The 13,118-nt window shown below is 41.6% G+C and overlaps 1 protein-coding gene and 1 long non-coding RNA gene across 2 annotated transcripts; one reads left to right on the top strand and one right to left on the bottom strand.

Moving 5' to 3' along the window:
- The first annotated feature begins 9,144 nt into the window (after positions 1-9,144).
- Positions 9,145-10,304, top strand: LOC141683326 (uncharacterized). The gene is made up of 3 exons (XR_012560234.1): positions 9,145-9,408; positions 9,511-9,667; positions 10,130-10,304. It is a non-coding gene; the product is annotated as an uncharacterized LOC141683326 (long non-coding RNA).
- Positions 10,305-10,640: 336 nt separating this feature from the next.
- Positions 10,641-11,789, bottom strand: LOC141686089 (F-box protein At2g26160-like). Its single transcript, XM_074491146.1, has one exon. The coding sequence runs from the start codon at positions 11,787-11,789 to the stop codon at positions 10,641-10,643; it is 1,149 nt and encodes a 382-aa protein (XP_074347247.1).
- Between the last annotated feature and the right edge of the window lie 1,329 nt (positions 11,790-13,118).

Genomic DNA, 13,118 nt, shown 5'->3' with positions numbered 1-13,118 from the left:
GGACACTTTTATGAATCACAAATTGCTGTTCCAACTTGGATGTAAGTTCCTCGCCGATCCGGGTTTTTCCTTTCCTGTCGACCCGGATTTTGGTCTTATTTGATTTGATTTAATTCGTTTAGATAAAATGATTGCCTTTGACCCAGATCTCTTGCTTTGCTTGTTGATCCGGATCACGGCCTTATTTTCTGTCCCTTGATCCGGGTTTACTGCTTTGCGTGTTGATCCGGATCTTGTCCTTATATGCCTTATTATCCATTTTAGAAAAAGTGGTTTCCTTCGATCCAGATCTCTTGCTTTGCTTGTTGATCCGGGTCCGGGCCCCGTTTTCTCATAGTTTATATAAATAAATGCTGTTACTTGGTCAGGGTCCCTGTCGTATTTGCTTTCCGGTTTTGGTTGCTTAGTCCAGCAGATTTAATGTCTCTGTCCTGATAGTTCTTTTTTCCTCTATTGTAGGTTTGCCGCATTACAATCCTTCATTCAGGTCGATAATGTCTTCTTCAGCTTATGCAGCAGCTTTCAACTCTTTGGGTCTGGCTTACAAGACAACAAAGGGGGCTCCTGGGACCGGATCCGGATCCGCAGATGCTGAGGGGGGAGCTAAGTCTGCCGCCCCCAGAACGTGGCCGATCCGGCCAATGTGCCATTGACTGATGAACCGGATGTCCAAGAGATTTTCGGGGATGAGGCCCCCGCTTCTAAAAAGAGAAAGTCGGTTCCGGGTAAGCCCCCCCGGGGAAAAGCTGTTGTCTCCAACCGGGTTGTCTGCGACTCGGAAGGAAAAAGACCGGACGGGGGCGCTGTGAAGATAGGGACCAAGATTTTGGTCGATCTAGCCGGGTTCATGTCTAGCATCCCCTCTGAGGAAGATTGGGAGGAAGTTGAAGGATACAACATGGCCGCTTCTTTGAAGAGGGTAACTGGGCAGTGGGGGCAGGTAATTAAATTTCCATGGTTCTAGTTCCGGGTTATGCCTTCCAATTTGTTCTGTACTTAGTTTCTTTTTGTCTTTTCTCAGCTCAGGAGCGCCATATCCATATGTTCGGACGTTGTTTTCACAGAGATCCGGGAGGCCAACAACCGGACTAGGGCTGAGAAGTTACGGGCTGATAACTTGAAGGATGAGTTTGACGAGGCCCGGGAGAGCTTCCGGACGGTGGAATCCGGATTGAACGAGAAGCTGAAGAAAGAACAGGACCAGGATGATGGTCTTGCTAAGGAGGTGGAGAAGCTGAAGGCCGAGCTTGCTGCGAAGGAGGATTTGAACAAGGAAGCCATAATTGCTGAGTTCAAGGCCAGTGATGTGTATGACTTTGAGGTTGCCCAAGCTGGGGTGCCAGAGGTTCGCAGATCCTGGGTTGTTGCTGAACGGCACATCAAAACCGACCCCTTTGCTTCCTGGGACAGCTTTATCCAAGAATTCCTGGTGGCCAAGGCAGCTGTTGAGCAGGGTAAGGGGGAACCGGAACCATATAATGGGCCCAGCCCCAGTTTACTCTAGATCCGGACCAGCTTTGTTAAGCTTCTCGGGCCCAGCCCCTGTAATTTCTTTTTCTAGGATTTCCAATTATCGTACTTTGATTTGAACTATTTGTAATATTTGGATTTGTTCCGGATGGATGGCTATCCGGATCTTGCTTTAAGTTTTACTTCTGTTGTACTTTTCTTCCATTGTAGAAAATATTTGCTTATCTTCCGGTCTGGGTAGGACACTTCATCCGGTAATTTTTGCTTTTATGAGCAATCCGGATCCTGGATTTATTGCACAAATGATCCTGATCTGGGATGTGGCTATTGCCCCCAACCCGGATTGGGTTGATATCCGGCTTGTTCCGGGTATGAAGCCTTATCCGAGTTGACTTTGCTTTTCGTATGGTATATCAATCCGGATTCGAATGCTTATCATTGTTGATTTTTGCTTTTGAATTTGCTTTCAATCCGGGTATGATACCAACCCGGATTGATGTTTGCTTATTTTATGTACTTAGAAAATAATCTTAGTACGTAATGGTTGTTTTCTACCCGGATTCGAATGCTTATCCGGGTTGATTTTTGCTTTTAAATTGGCTTTCAATCCCGGTATGATGCTAACCCGGATTGATGTTTGCTTATTTGCTTTATGTACTTAGAAAATAATCTGAGTACATAATGGTTTTTTTCAACCCAGATTCGAATGTTTGTCCGTGTTGATTTTTTGCTTTTGAATTTGCTTTCAATCCGGGTTTGATACCAACCCGGATTGATGTTTGCTTGTTTTATGTACTTAGAAAATAATCTTAATACGTAATGGCTGTTTTCAAACCGGATTTGAAGGCTTATCCGAGTTGATTTTTGCTTTTAAATTGGCTCTCAATCCTGGTATGATACTAACCCGGATTGATGTTTGGTTATTTGCTTTATGTACTTAGAAAATAATCTTGGTACGTAATGGTTGTTTTCAACCCGGATTCGAATGCTTGTCCGGGTTGATTTTTTGCTTTTGAATTTGCTTTCAATCTGGGTGTGATACCATATCCGGATTGATGATTGCTTTATTTACTTAGAAATTTTCTAAGCAAATAGTGGTTGCTTTTGTTTTTTGCTTCCCACCCGGTTATAAGACTATATCCGGATTGTTTTTTGCTTTCTTTACTAGTAATTTAAAAGTAATAATTTTCTAAGAAAGGAAAATTCTTTTCATTGACTTGAAATTTTCTTCATACAAAATATAGGATCATAGATTGGTTGCTTGCCATAGGTTACAAGTTTTGGTTGCTTTTGGTTGCTTCTTCTACTGGTAAAATTTTCTGAGCTTGAGTCCATGCCATGTGTTTGGGACCTCGGATTCATCCATATTCATGAGCTTGTATATGCCTCTCCTTAGAACTTCCTTGACTTTGTATGGGCCTTCCCACCTTGGTATTAGCTTCCCAGTGTTGGTAGGGTCTGATGCTTCCGTGTCTCGAAGAACCAGGTCTCCAACTTGGAAGTTTTTGACCCGGGACTTCTTGCTGAAGTGCTCTTTAGTTTTTTCCTTGTACTTCTCCATCCTTGCCACCGCCTGGTCTCGGACTGGACTTCATCAATTAGCTCAATATTTGTTCCGAGCCCCTCCTCATTTGCTATTTCATCAAAATTTATTGCTCGATGGGAGGGGGATCCTACTTCGATTGGTAGCATAACTTCAGTTTCATAAGCCAGTTTGAAGGGGGTTTTTCCTGTGCTTGTTCGGGGGCTTGTTCTGTATGCCCAGAGTACATTAAGCAACTCTTCTGGCCATTTGGTTTTGCTTTCCCTGAGCCTCTTCTCGATCCCCCGGAGAAGTATTCGATTAGTTACTTCAACTTGGCCATTCCCTTGAGGGTAGGCTACAGATGATTTCTTGTGCCGGATACCCCGTTCTTGAAGGTAGGATTCAAATTTTGAACCAACGAACTGTGACCCATTATCTGAGACCAGTACTCTCGGGATCCTGAACCTCATCAGGATGTTGTCTATGAATTTGATGCAATCTTGCTGATTTATTATTCTCATGGCCTTTGCTTCTACCCATTTTGTCATATAATCAATTGAGACTAGCAAGTACCTGAGGTCTCCTTTGGCCCTGGGGAAGGGTCCCATGATATCAATGCCCCATACAATAAATGGGATTGGTGACAAGACTGAAGTGGGTAGGACTGGGCTCATCCGGGTCACATTGCTGAAAAGCTGGCATTCCTTGCATTTTTTCACGAATTCTAATGCATCCTGGTGGATAATAGGCCAGTAGTACCCTTGTCTTATGATTTTGTGAGCTAGGGCCTTTGCGGACATATGATCCCCGCATATTCCTTCATGAACTTCCATAAGACAATATTGTGCCTCCCCTGGGCCTATACACTTCAGGATTGGGGAGGAGAAGGTCCGGCGATAGAGTATACCCTCTTCGATGAAGAATTTTGCAGCTTTGGCTTTTAACCTTTGAGCCTTCCCTTTATCTTCCGGGAGCTCTCCCTTCTCCAAGTAGTTGATAAATGGAGTCATCCAATTCGGGCTGTTGTCTATTCCCATGACCTCTTCAGACACTATGCTTGGTCTCTGCAATTCTTCGAAGTAGACAGATCAATCCAGGTCTGATGAATTTTGAACAAGTTTAGATAGTGTATCAGCCTCTGAATTCTCCTCTCTTCAGATTTGAATGACTTGAGTTTTTGGTATCAAGGCGAGGTAGCTTTGGACCAGAGCCTGGTACTTGGCTAGAACTGGATCCTTGGCTATGTACTCGCCGTTTGTTTGCTTTACTACGATCTGTGAGTCGCTGTAGATTTTTAGATCCTGGATCCTGAGGGTTTTGGCTAGCTTCAATCCTGCTATCAGGGCCTCATATTCCGCTTGGTTGTTTGTTGCTGAAAAGCCAAAGGAGATTGCTGTTTGGATTGTGAATCCTTCAGGGCTCTTTAGGATGAGCCCGGCTCCTGATCTTTCATTTGTTGAGGAACCATCAACATTGAGAGCCCATACTCCTATGTCTTGATCGATGTTTTTCTCAGGGCCAATGCTCATGTGCACAGGCTCTTCTTCCGGGAAATTGCATTTTATGATGAAATCAGCTAGAGCCTGGGCTTTTATTGTTGTTCTTGGAATGAAACTCAAATTGAATTGACTCAGCTCCACTGCCCAATTTACCAATCTTCCTGAGATATTTGGCTTGTGTATTATCTTCCTTAAGGGTTGGTTAGTTACCACCCGTATCTCCCTTCCCTGGAAATAGTGCCTGAGCTTCCTGGATGCTGTAATCAAGGCAAAAGCGAACTTTTCTAGCCTTGGGTATCGGGTCTCCGCATCTTTTAGCACTTGGCTCACATAATAAACTGGTTGCTGATTGCCATTCTCTTCCCTGATCAGGGCTGCTCCGACTGCCAGGGCCCCTGCTGATATGTAAAGGGATAGGGGCTCCCCGGGTTGGGCTTTGGTTAACACAGGGGGTTGAGAAAGGTACCTTTTAATTTCTTCAAATGCGCTTTGGCATTCCGGACTCCAATTTACTTCTCTCTTGTTGGTTGCTCCTTTTAACAGGTCAAAGAAGGGTATGCATCTCTCAGCTAGCTTTGAGATGAATCTTCTGAGTGCTGTCAGTGACCCTACTAGCTTCTGCACATCTTTTTGTGTTCAGGGATGTTTCATTTCTTGGATTTCCTCTATCTTTTCTAGGTTGGCTTTAATTCCCCGGTTGCTTATCATGAATCCGAGAAATTTTCTTGCCCCTACTCCGAATGTGCACTTTTCTGGATTGAGCCTGAGTGAGTATTTTCTCAAGTTGTCGAAGCATTCTCTTAGGTCTCCTATGTGACCGGGGATGCTTGTGGACTTTGCAATCATGTCGTCGACATAGGATTCCAGGTTCCTTCCAATATGGTCTTTGAAGATTTTATTCATTGCCCTCTGGTAGGTTGTTCCTGCGTTAGTCAGCCCAAAAGGCAGCATCACATAGGCATAGACCGCCCTGTGGGTGATGAAGGCTGTCTTTAGGATATCCTTGAGATTCATCTTTATCTGGTTGTACCCCGAGTAGGCATCCATGAAACTCAGCATTACGTGCCCGGATGTTGCGTCGATCAATTGATCAATATTTGGCAAGGGGTAGGGGTCTTTGGGGCATGCACTGTTTAAGTTCGTGTAGTCAATACACATTCTTCATCTCCCGTTTGCCTTTTTTACCATTACAACGTTTGCCAACCATTCCAGGTACTTGACTTCGCATATGATCCCAGCTTTGAGTAGTTTCTCAATTTCTTCATCTATTGCTTTCTGCCTTTCTGGGGCAAAATTTCTTCTCTTTTGCTTAACTGGCTTCCTCTCGGGGTTGACGTCCAAGCTATGCATTGCTATGGATTCATCCAACCCGGGCATGTCTCTTGGGGTCCAAGAAAATATATCAGAGTACCCTTGGAGTAGTGATACTAGGTCTGATCTGAAATTAGCCTCGAGTCCAAATCCTATATTTACCTTCTTAGAAGGATCGCTTGCATTGATCAGGATTGTTTTCGTTTCTACAGCGGCCTCTATCTTGGAGTGATCCATATTTGATACCAACTGCTGGATTCGGGTGTCTGCATTCTTCTTCATATAGATCTGACCCTGGGCTGTCATCTCTTTTTGGTTGTTTTCCCCTACTTCACTTGTTTCAGGGTTGGTTGCTTGCACAGTAGGATTGGCCTGGCCAAGGCCTAGGCTTAATTCAATCTCTGTTGTGACTTGATTGCTTTTTTGCTCTTTTGAGCTTGGTTTGGTTGCTTTTGGATCTGGGACGGATTCTATGATCTGGAATTCTTTTCTCGCATCATCCCTTGAGTGGGGGCGATGTTTCTTAATACTTTGCTTTTTTTGAAGTGCTGCGGCCTTCCTCTTGTTGTAAGGCCTGCTCTCCGGGGGAGTCTGCATGGGCTTTGGAGGATAATATAATGGCTTTCCCTTTATCTCCTTCAGTATTTCTTCCCGGGTCCTGTTCAGTGGTGTCCAGTCTGGCTCTTGCCTAGGCTCTCTAGCTTGCCTAGGTGGACCGGGATAGCTTTTAGATTCCGTTTTAGGACCCAGTCTTTGAAATATTGAAGTGTTTTGCACAATATTGGTCTGCTGGGTTTGGTTGCTTTGTTTGAACTTCTTCTCCTGATGGTAACCCCCTTTCGGTCGATCATTAGAAGTTTTGTTCCTGGTCCCTCCATTCCGAGTCATTCTCATCACCTGAAGGACATCTGTCTCCTTTATGAACCTAGCTGCCATAGAATAGGCAGCAGCTAGGCTTTGTGGCTCTTTGTTTATCAGCTCTACAATATACATCTCATTGTGTTCCGGATCCAGGTTCCTTCGAAATATGCTTAGAGCCTCCCTCTCATCAAGATTCGAGACTTTGTTGATGGCTTCCTGGAATCTCCGCATATAAGTTGCGAGCGTTTCATTATCATATTGGCGGATTATTTCCAGGTGACACATGTGCATTTCATGTGTCTTATTGGCTCTGAATCTTCTAAGGAAGACTCTCCTGAACTCTTTCCAGGAGTGAATGCTTCTTGATGGGATCCTGCTGAACCATCTTTGAGCCCCCCCTTTGAGGGTCGAGGCGAAGAATCTGGACTTGGTTAGGTCGTTGTAGTAATATATCTAGGCTATTTGTTCAAAGTAATTGAGGTGCTCTTCCGGATCCCCCAATCCATCAAAAGAGTCAAAGTTGTAATGTTTGAGATTTTTCTATCGGGGGATGGCTTCTAGGGAGTGACTGAAGGGTGTGAGGGTCTCCCCAATTTCTAATCCAGAATCTTTTTCCATTTTTCTCTGGAGCTCATAAATCATGTCTTTCAGGTCCTTCTGCCCCTCCTCTTCGTCGTCAGAAATGACCTCGGGGGTAGGGTCCCTCCGGGTCCTTTTGCCTTTTGTCTTAGCTAAGAGCCTCTCCTCTTCTAGCTGCATCATTTTCTGAATTTTTAGCTCAAGCTTTGCCTCTTCTTCTATTCTTATCTGTTCCCTCATTTCTTCCAACTTTTTCTTTCTGGTTGCTTCTGTCTTTTTCTTACTAGGCTCTTTTTGATTCTTTTTTGCCTTAGTTCTGATTCGGTCGAAGACAGATCTTCTGGATTGCTGAGAATCTCCGGACTCTTCTTGCTCATCATCTTGCTCATATTTTATCTGAGCCCGGGCTTGTTCATCTCCGTAGAGCCTGATTGCTTCAGCTAGTTCATGGATTGTTAAGTTGGCCATATGCTCCTCTGCCACCGGAACATTTGTATACTCATACTTATTGAGCTCTATGATATTTCTGGCATCCCGGGGTGTTACTAGCCTTTCCAAGACCGGGGTATGCTGCGTTAATGGTTGCTCCTGGAGGGTCTCTCGGTCTCCCCCAGGTTCATGAGCCTGAGAGTGGTCCTGATCCTGGACCTGGGTACTGTCGGAGGGCCTACCAACCGTACTTTTTCTTGCTCTTTCCATTACCACAATCGTACAAACAACTGACCAAGATTTGAGGCTAAAAATGTGGATCTAAGTTTGCTTTTTTGAAGATTTCAAAAAATTTCCAGAATAATACCAAACAAACTTTCTGGGTTTTGGTAACAATACTATTGAACAAGAACAGCATACTCTAAGACACAAAGACAATATGCAAACTAAAGCAGATCTGGGTTTTAAAACTATCAAAATTATCAAACCCCAGGCTTCAAGACTATCAAGATTATCAAACCCTAAACAATCAAAACTAACAAACGAGAGCGGGCTCACACAAACGTGGCCTAAAGTAAGTAGCTCACACAAACGTGGCTTAAATGAACATTCATATTCAAGAGAGGGTATGGTTGCTTGTGTTCTTACAGGTTTAGATGTGGACTCTCTTAAGAGTTTGCTGATGAAGGTGAATCCAGGGGCACCGAGACCCAAGGATGGAGACCCCTCCTTCTAGCGCCAAATGATAACTCCGGTGAGCGGGCGGCTCCGTCCGATGCCGTTCCTGGACCTTCTGGGTATGAATGAGGTGTAGCTGTTGGTTGGGTATCTGCAAAATAACACCGGAAGGGGGGTTTGGCTCCCACGACGCCTCCGGTGTAAGAATAAGAATAGGGTTTTGGAGAAGATGAAGTTTATGTATATAATAGGAAGGTTGCTGTGTGTATATGAGTGTGAGAGAGTGATTGTGTAAAAGTGTGAATGTGTTTCTCTAACCCCTAAACCCTTCATCCTTGGGGGTATATATAGCCCGAAGGTAGGGTTTAGGGGTTGTTACCTCTAAATCAGGGCCGTTGGATCTTGGGAGCAGAGGACGCCTGGCTTGGGTGGATTGCTCACACGTGTCCAGGTGAGGACCACCTTCAGGGTGTCCTAACGGCCTTCTGACACGCACCGTGCTTGCCTGGTATGTTGGTTGTTGATAGCTGTCATCGTCACGTGCCCACGTACCCTTCCTTGGCGGGTTGTGGAATGTGCATGTGCTTGAAGGGACCTAGATCCGGATCTAGGTAGGCAGATGATCCAGGTCATGGGCTGGATCCTGGTAGGCAGGTGATCCTGGTCCCGAGTAGGATCCTGGTAGGCAGGTGATCCAGGTCCCGGGTTAGAACCAGGTTGGCAGATGACCCGGGTGATGGGTTGGCCCAGGCCTGGTCTCTCCACTTGGTTGCTCTGGGAGAGGGGGTCTTGGTCCATCGGTTGAGCCTGATATTCTTCAGATTCAGGTTGGATCCTAGGCGGGTCGCTTATACCCTATCATTTATATTCACAGAGCTCAACATATTCATTGCTTCTTTGTCCTCTTATGTGCTTTGCAGCCATGCCTCTTCTGAAAAAGATCGCAACATCAGTACTCTGGGGATAATTTGCATACATGGCTGTTGAAAGCTTACCAGGAAACCAGGTTTGGGAGCGGATCCTACTGCTATTCACAACTCCAAGTAGAAGATACAAGTAGTTACTTTCAAATCTAATCAGAATTACAAATTAAGTTATGTTGTACACTTTTAAATGATTTTCTGCAACTAACCAAATGCATCTGTTTATGTTTTACAGAATACTGGAGGATAACCACACAACTTTTGTGGAAACTGTACCTTTCAAGACAATCGCATTTTTCACAATTTTCCAGGCTGCTTACTTATTAATCACTTTTGGAATTACCTGGATTCCTCTTGCCGGGGTTTTGTTCCCTTTGATATTCATGCTTCTGGTTCGTATTAGACAATACATTTTGCCTAAGTTTTGCATCTTCTTTACCATATAACCTTGCAATGATAAGCTTTTTGGTCTTTCAAGGATATAAACTTCTAAAATTTCTCTTTCAGTTTTTCTGTCACGAAGTATGTGTATTTGTATATTAGCGTAAGAGTTAAGACGGATCTTTTTTCCATGAAAAACAAGATGCCTTCCTGCAGTTTTGGAAATTTTTAAGTCTTTGGTTCATTATTATATATAATGATATAGTGAAATTACAATGATATTTCTGGAAATTGCTTATTTTTGGTACTAGTTTCATTGTAAAATCTAATAAGCTCTCAAGAGCGAGAACCACAAAATATCATGAAGTTTATGTATCTGCATTAAGTTTGTAGTTGGTGGTTGTCTCATTCTTTAAGTGTATTCTTCAAACAAACTTCCTCATATTAGCTTATATTCTTGTTTTGTTATGAAGGTTGGAGTGCTTCATTTGCAGATGACACAAAGTGGCTTGCTTTTTATTCTCGAATTTTTAGTATGACAGGGCTATGGAGCTGCTCGTAAATGAAATCTTATGTTACTAATTAGTTGTACATCAAAATTCTTCAACTTTCTTGTCACTGGGTTAATTGTATTCGTCTTTTGACTGGATGCCGGCTTCTATCTTGAGTTCTGATAGATGTCATTAGCAGTCATAACAGGTTTATAATGTTGAGGTACTGAGATAAAAAACACATGATAAACAAAATGATGTCCTTAACATTGATCCACACAATTTTAATAACATAAACATGAAAACATTGATCCACACAATTTTAGTAACATAAACATGAATAGATAAATCTGTAGTACATAACTATTTATCAACGAGACTATATTACTAAGAAATTACTGAAGCAACCAAGATCATGTGAAGCCCCTATAATGCAATGTTGACTGAGCAAACCCATGAATCATCGTCTCAAAACCTTCTAACTTATAATTGCTTAGTTAAAGCCAACAGCAGGCATGTACCAAATAAAATCATAACAATTATCCAGGTCAGTAATAGGACCAAGATAATGAGACTCCTTGGTCTGATTCATTAAATTGTAACGAGATAGCATTCCGGATTTTGTAGAACTGTAGGTTGCATCATAGATGCAACTTGGTCTCCATCTGTGCTCCGTCTCATTATCATACTCCGTCTCATCATCAGGTATCAAACAAGACATCGAGTAACTGTTCCCAACAAATAGTGAGTGCCTACCAAGGTCTCTAACATATTTCCAATTTCCATTATCAAGATTGAGCTTGTAGACCTGAAAACGATAGGTTACCATTAACAAGTCTCCTGCTGATTCAACCAAATAAAGTTGATCAGTAGCCCCAAGGCCCTGAACTGCTCGAACTATAACTGGTTTTGGATACACCAAACGAACTACTTTAGCTTCGTCATAAAACACAAGAGTCCCATTAGCGCGTAGTGCAACAATATTATCTTTATACCAGACCAAGTCTACAAAATTACTTTGGCGGACGCCTTCCGCGTCTGCAAAAAACTTCCAATAATTATATTTACCATCAATCGATGCTATCCCAATCAATCTATGAGAAATTGCCATTATTCCTATTGTGGGGTTACGAGAATCAGAATCAGGATTATGATATACCACACCCTTTCTTATGAGATGATTAAGGCGGGGAAGATCAATGACAACTTTTGTCAGCGGATTAATTAGTTTCAACCTATAATCATTATTATTTTGGCCAAGGATCCAACCAGTAAAAGATCCCCAAAAACGCCAATGCAACTCTGTCTCGAACAGTGAACTCAAACTAATATTATCACTTGGCAGTAAACTGCATAAACCTTTTAGAACTACTACCGGGGACTTGAATCTCTTGGCCAAAAGCCACGGAGTAAATTGTCGGTAGTCTGGTGGAATAGCAGAAAGCCAATCTTTGCAGACGGATCTGAACCTAATGAAATCCTTGGGATTTACTATCCTGTCAACAATCAAACAGAGAAGATCTTCAGGAAGTTTGGACCAGCAATTACGTGTGGTCTCAGAAACACTGGACATGCTGCTTCTCTGGACACGCACATTGAACATGTTGATTCTTCTAGTGTTTCGGTATCGACGACTTCTCATGGTGAAATTGTTCTGGCATAAATATTAGTTTGGACTTATTATTGGTTTATAAAGACAATTACAATCCTATTCAAGGAATCAAAAAACTACTTACCATAATACAGTAGAAAAAGTAATCATATTCTACACAACATAGAATTGAATGAAGTAGGGTGGTGGCCCTAAATGTCACAGCGGAGTTAAAAATAGCCCTAAAATGTCACTTCAAAACGGTACATCGTGTACCATTTATGTAAAACACCTAAAACGGAACTTCGTGTAACGTTTTGGTATTTTAATTTTTTTATGCGCAAAACGGTAGATGAAGTTCCGTTTTGGTACAAAACGCTATATGATGTACCGTTTTGAGCCAAAACGCTACTTCAACCACCGTTTTGCATATTATAAAAAAATTAAAAAAAAAAATTAAAGTACCAAACGGAACACTATGTACCGTTTTGTACTAAAAATACAAAACGGAAGACGAAATACCGTTTTGAAGTGACATTTTGGGCCATTATTTTCAAAAGTGACATTTTGGACCATTTAGCACTCAAAAGTGACATTTTGGTCCATTGTTCAATGAAGTAATACCATAAAATTAATCTTTTGCCGGATCCTAAATCCTAACATCTATTTGCATGCTGAATTTACCCAATTAACCTTCCTTAATTATTTTTATGGTTAATTGCATAGTCCACCCCTTTAATTTGGGTCATTGTCACTTTGGTACCAATAATTTCAATAATTGCAGTTCGCACCCCAGACAAGTTTGTGCGCTGCATTTTGCACCCTTTCCGTCAATTTCCGCCGTTACCGTTAAATAGGTCAGGGGTAAAAAAGTAATTTGACAATTTTTAATTGCATTTTTGACTATTAAAATTTAACAGATTTTTCATATCAACCCCCGAACATTTTTTTTTTTTACAATTTCGACATTCAACTATAAAAATATACATTTTAACCATTTTATTAAAAAAATTATTTTCTGAAAATTAGTTTGATAATATTTTTTTCGAAAAATTTATTTTTTCGAAAATATATATTATTTTTCGAAAAATACAGATTTTTATTTTTCATTTTTTTCGAAAAATACAGATTTTTATCATCGAAAAATATGAAAAAAATATAGTTTAACTATTATCGTAAAACATTAAAAAAATTAAACACAAAACTCATTTTTATAATTTTTCATTGAATGTGTCGTTATAATTCCATTTTTAATGAGGCTCATCGTTTCATAAACGATAATTTTATTATCTAGCACTTTGGTTTTTTATAAATTTTCTGAAAATATCATTTAAGGGGGTTATTATCTTTGAAAACAAAAATTGCAAATTTTAAAAAAAT

Source organism: Apium graveolens, chromosome 9, assembly GCF_009905375.1.
Source record: "Apium graveolens cultivar Ventura chromosome 9, ASM990537v1, whole genome shotgun sequence".
In the NCBI taxonomy this organism is placed as follows: Eukaryota; Viridiplantae; Streptophyta; class Magnoliopsida; order Apiales; family Apiaceae; genus Apium; species Apium graveolens.
Note: the sequence above shows the minus strand (reverse complement) of the source record. Positions and strands in the feature narration are given on the sequence as shown.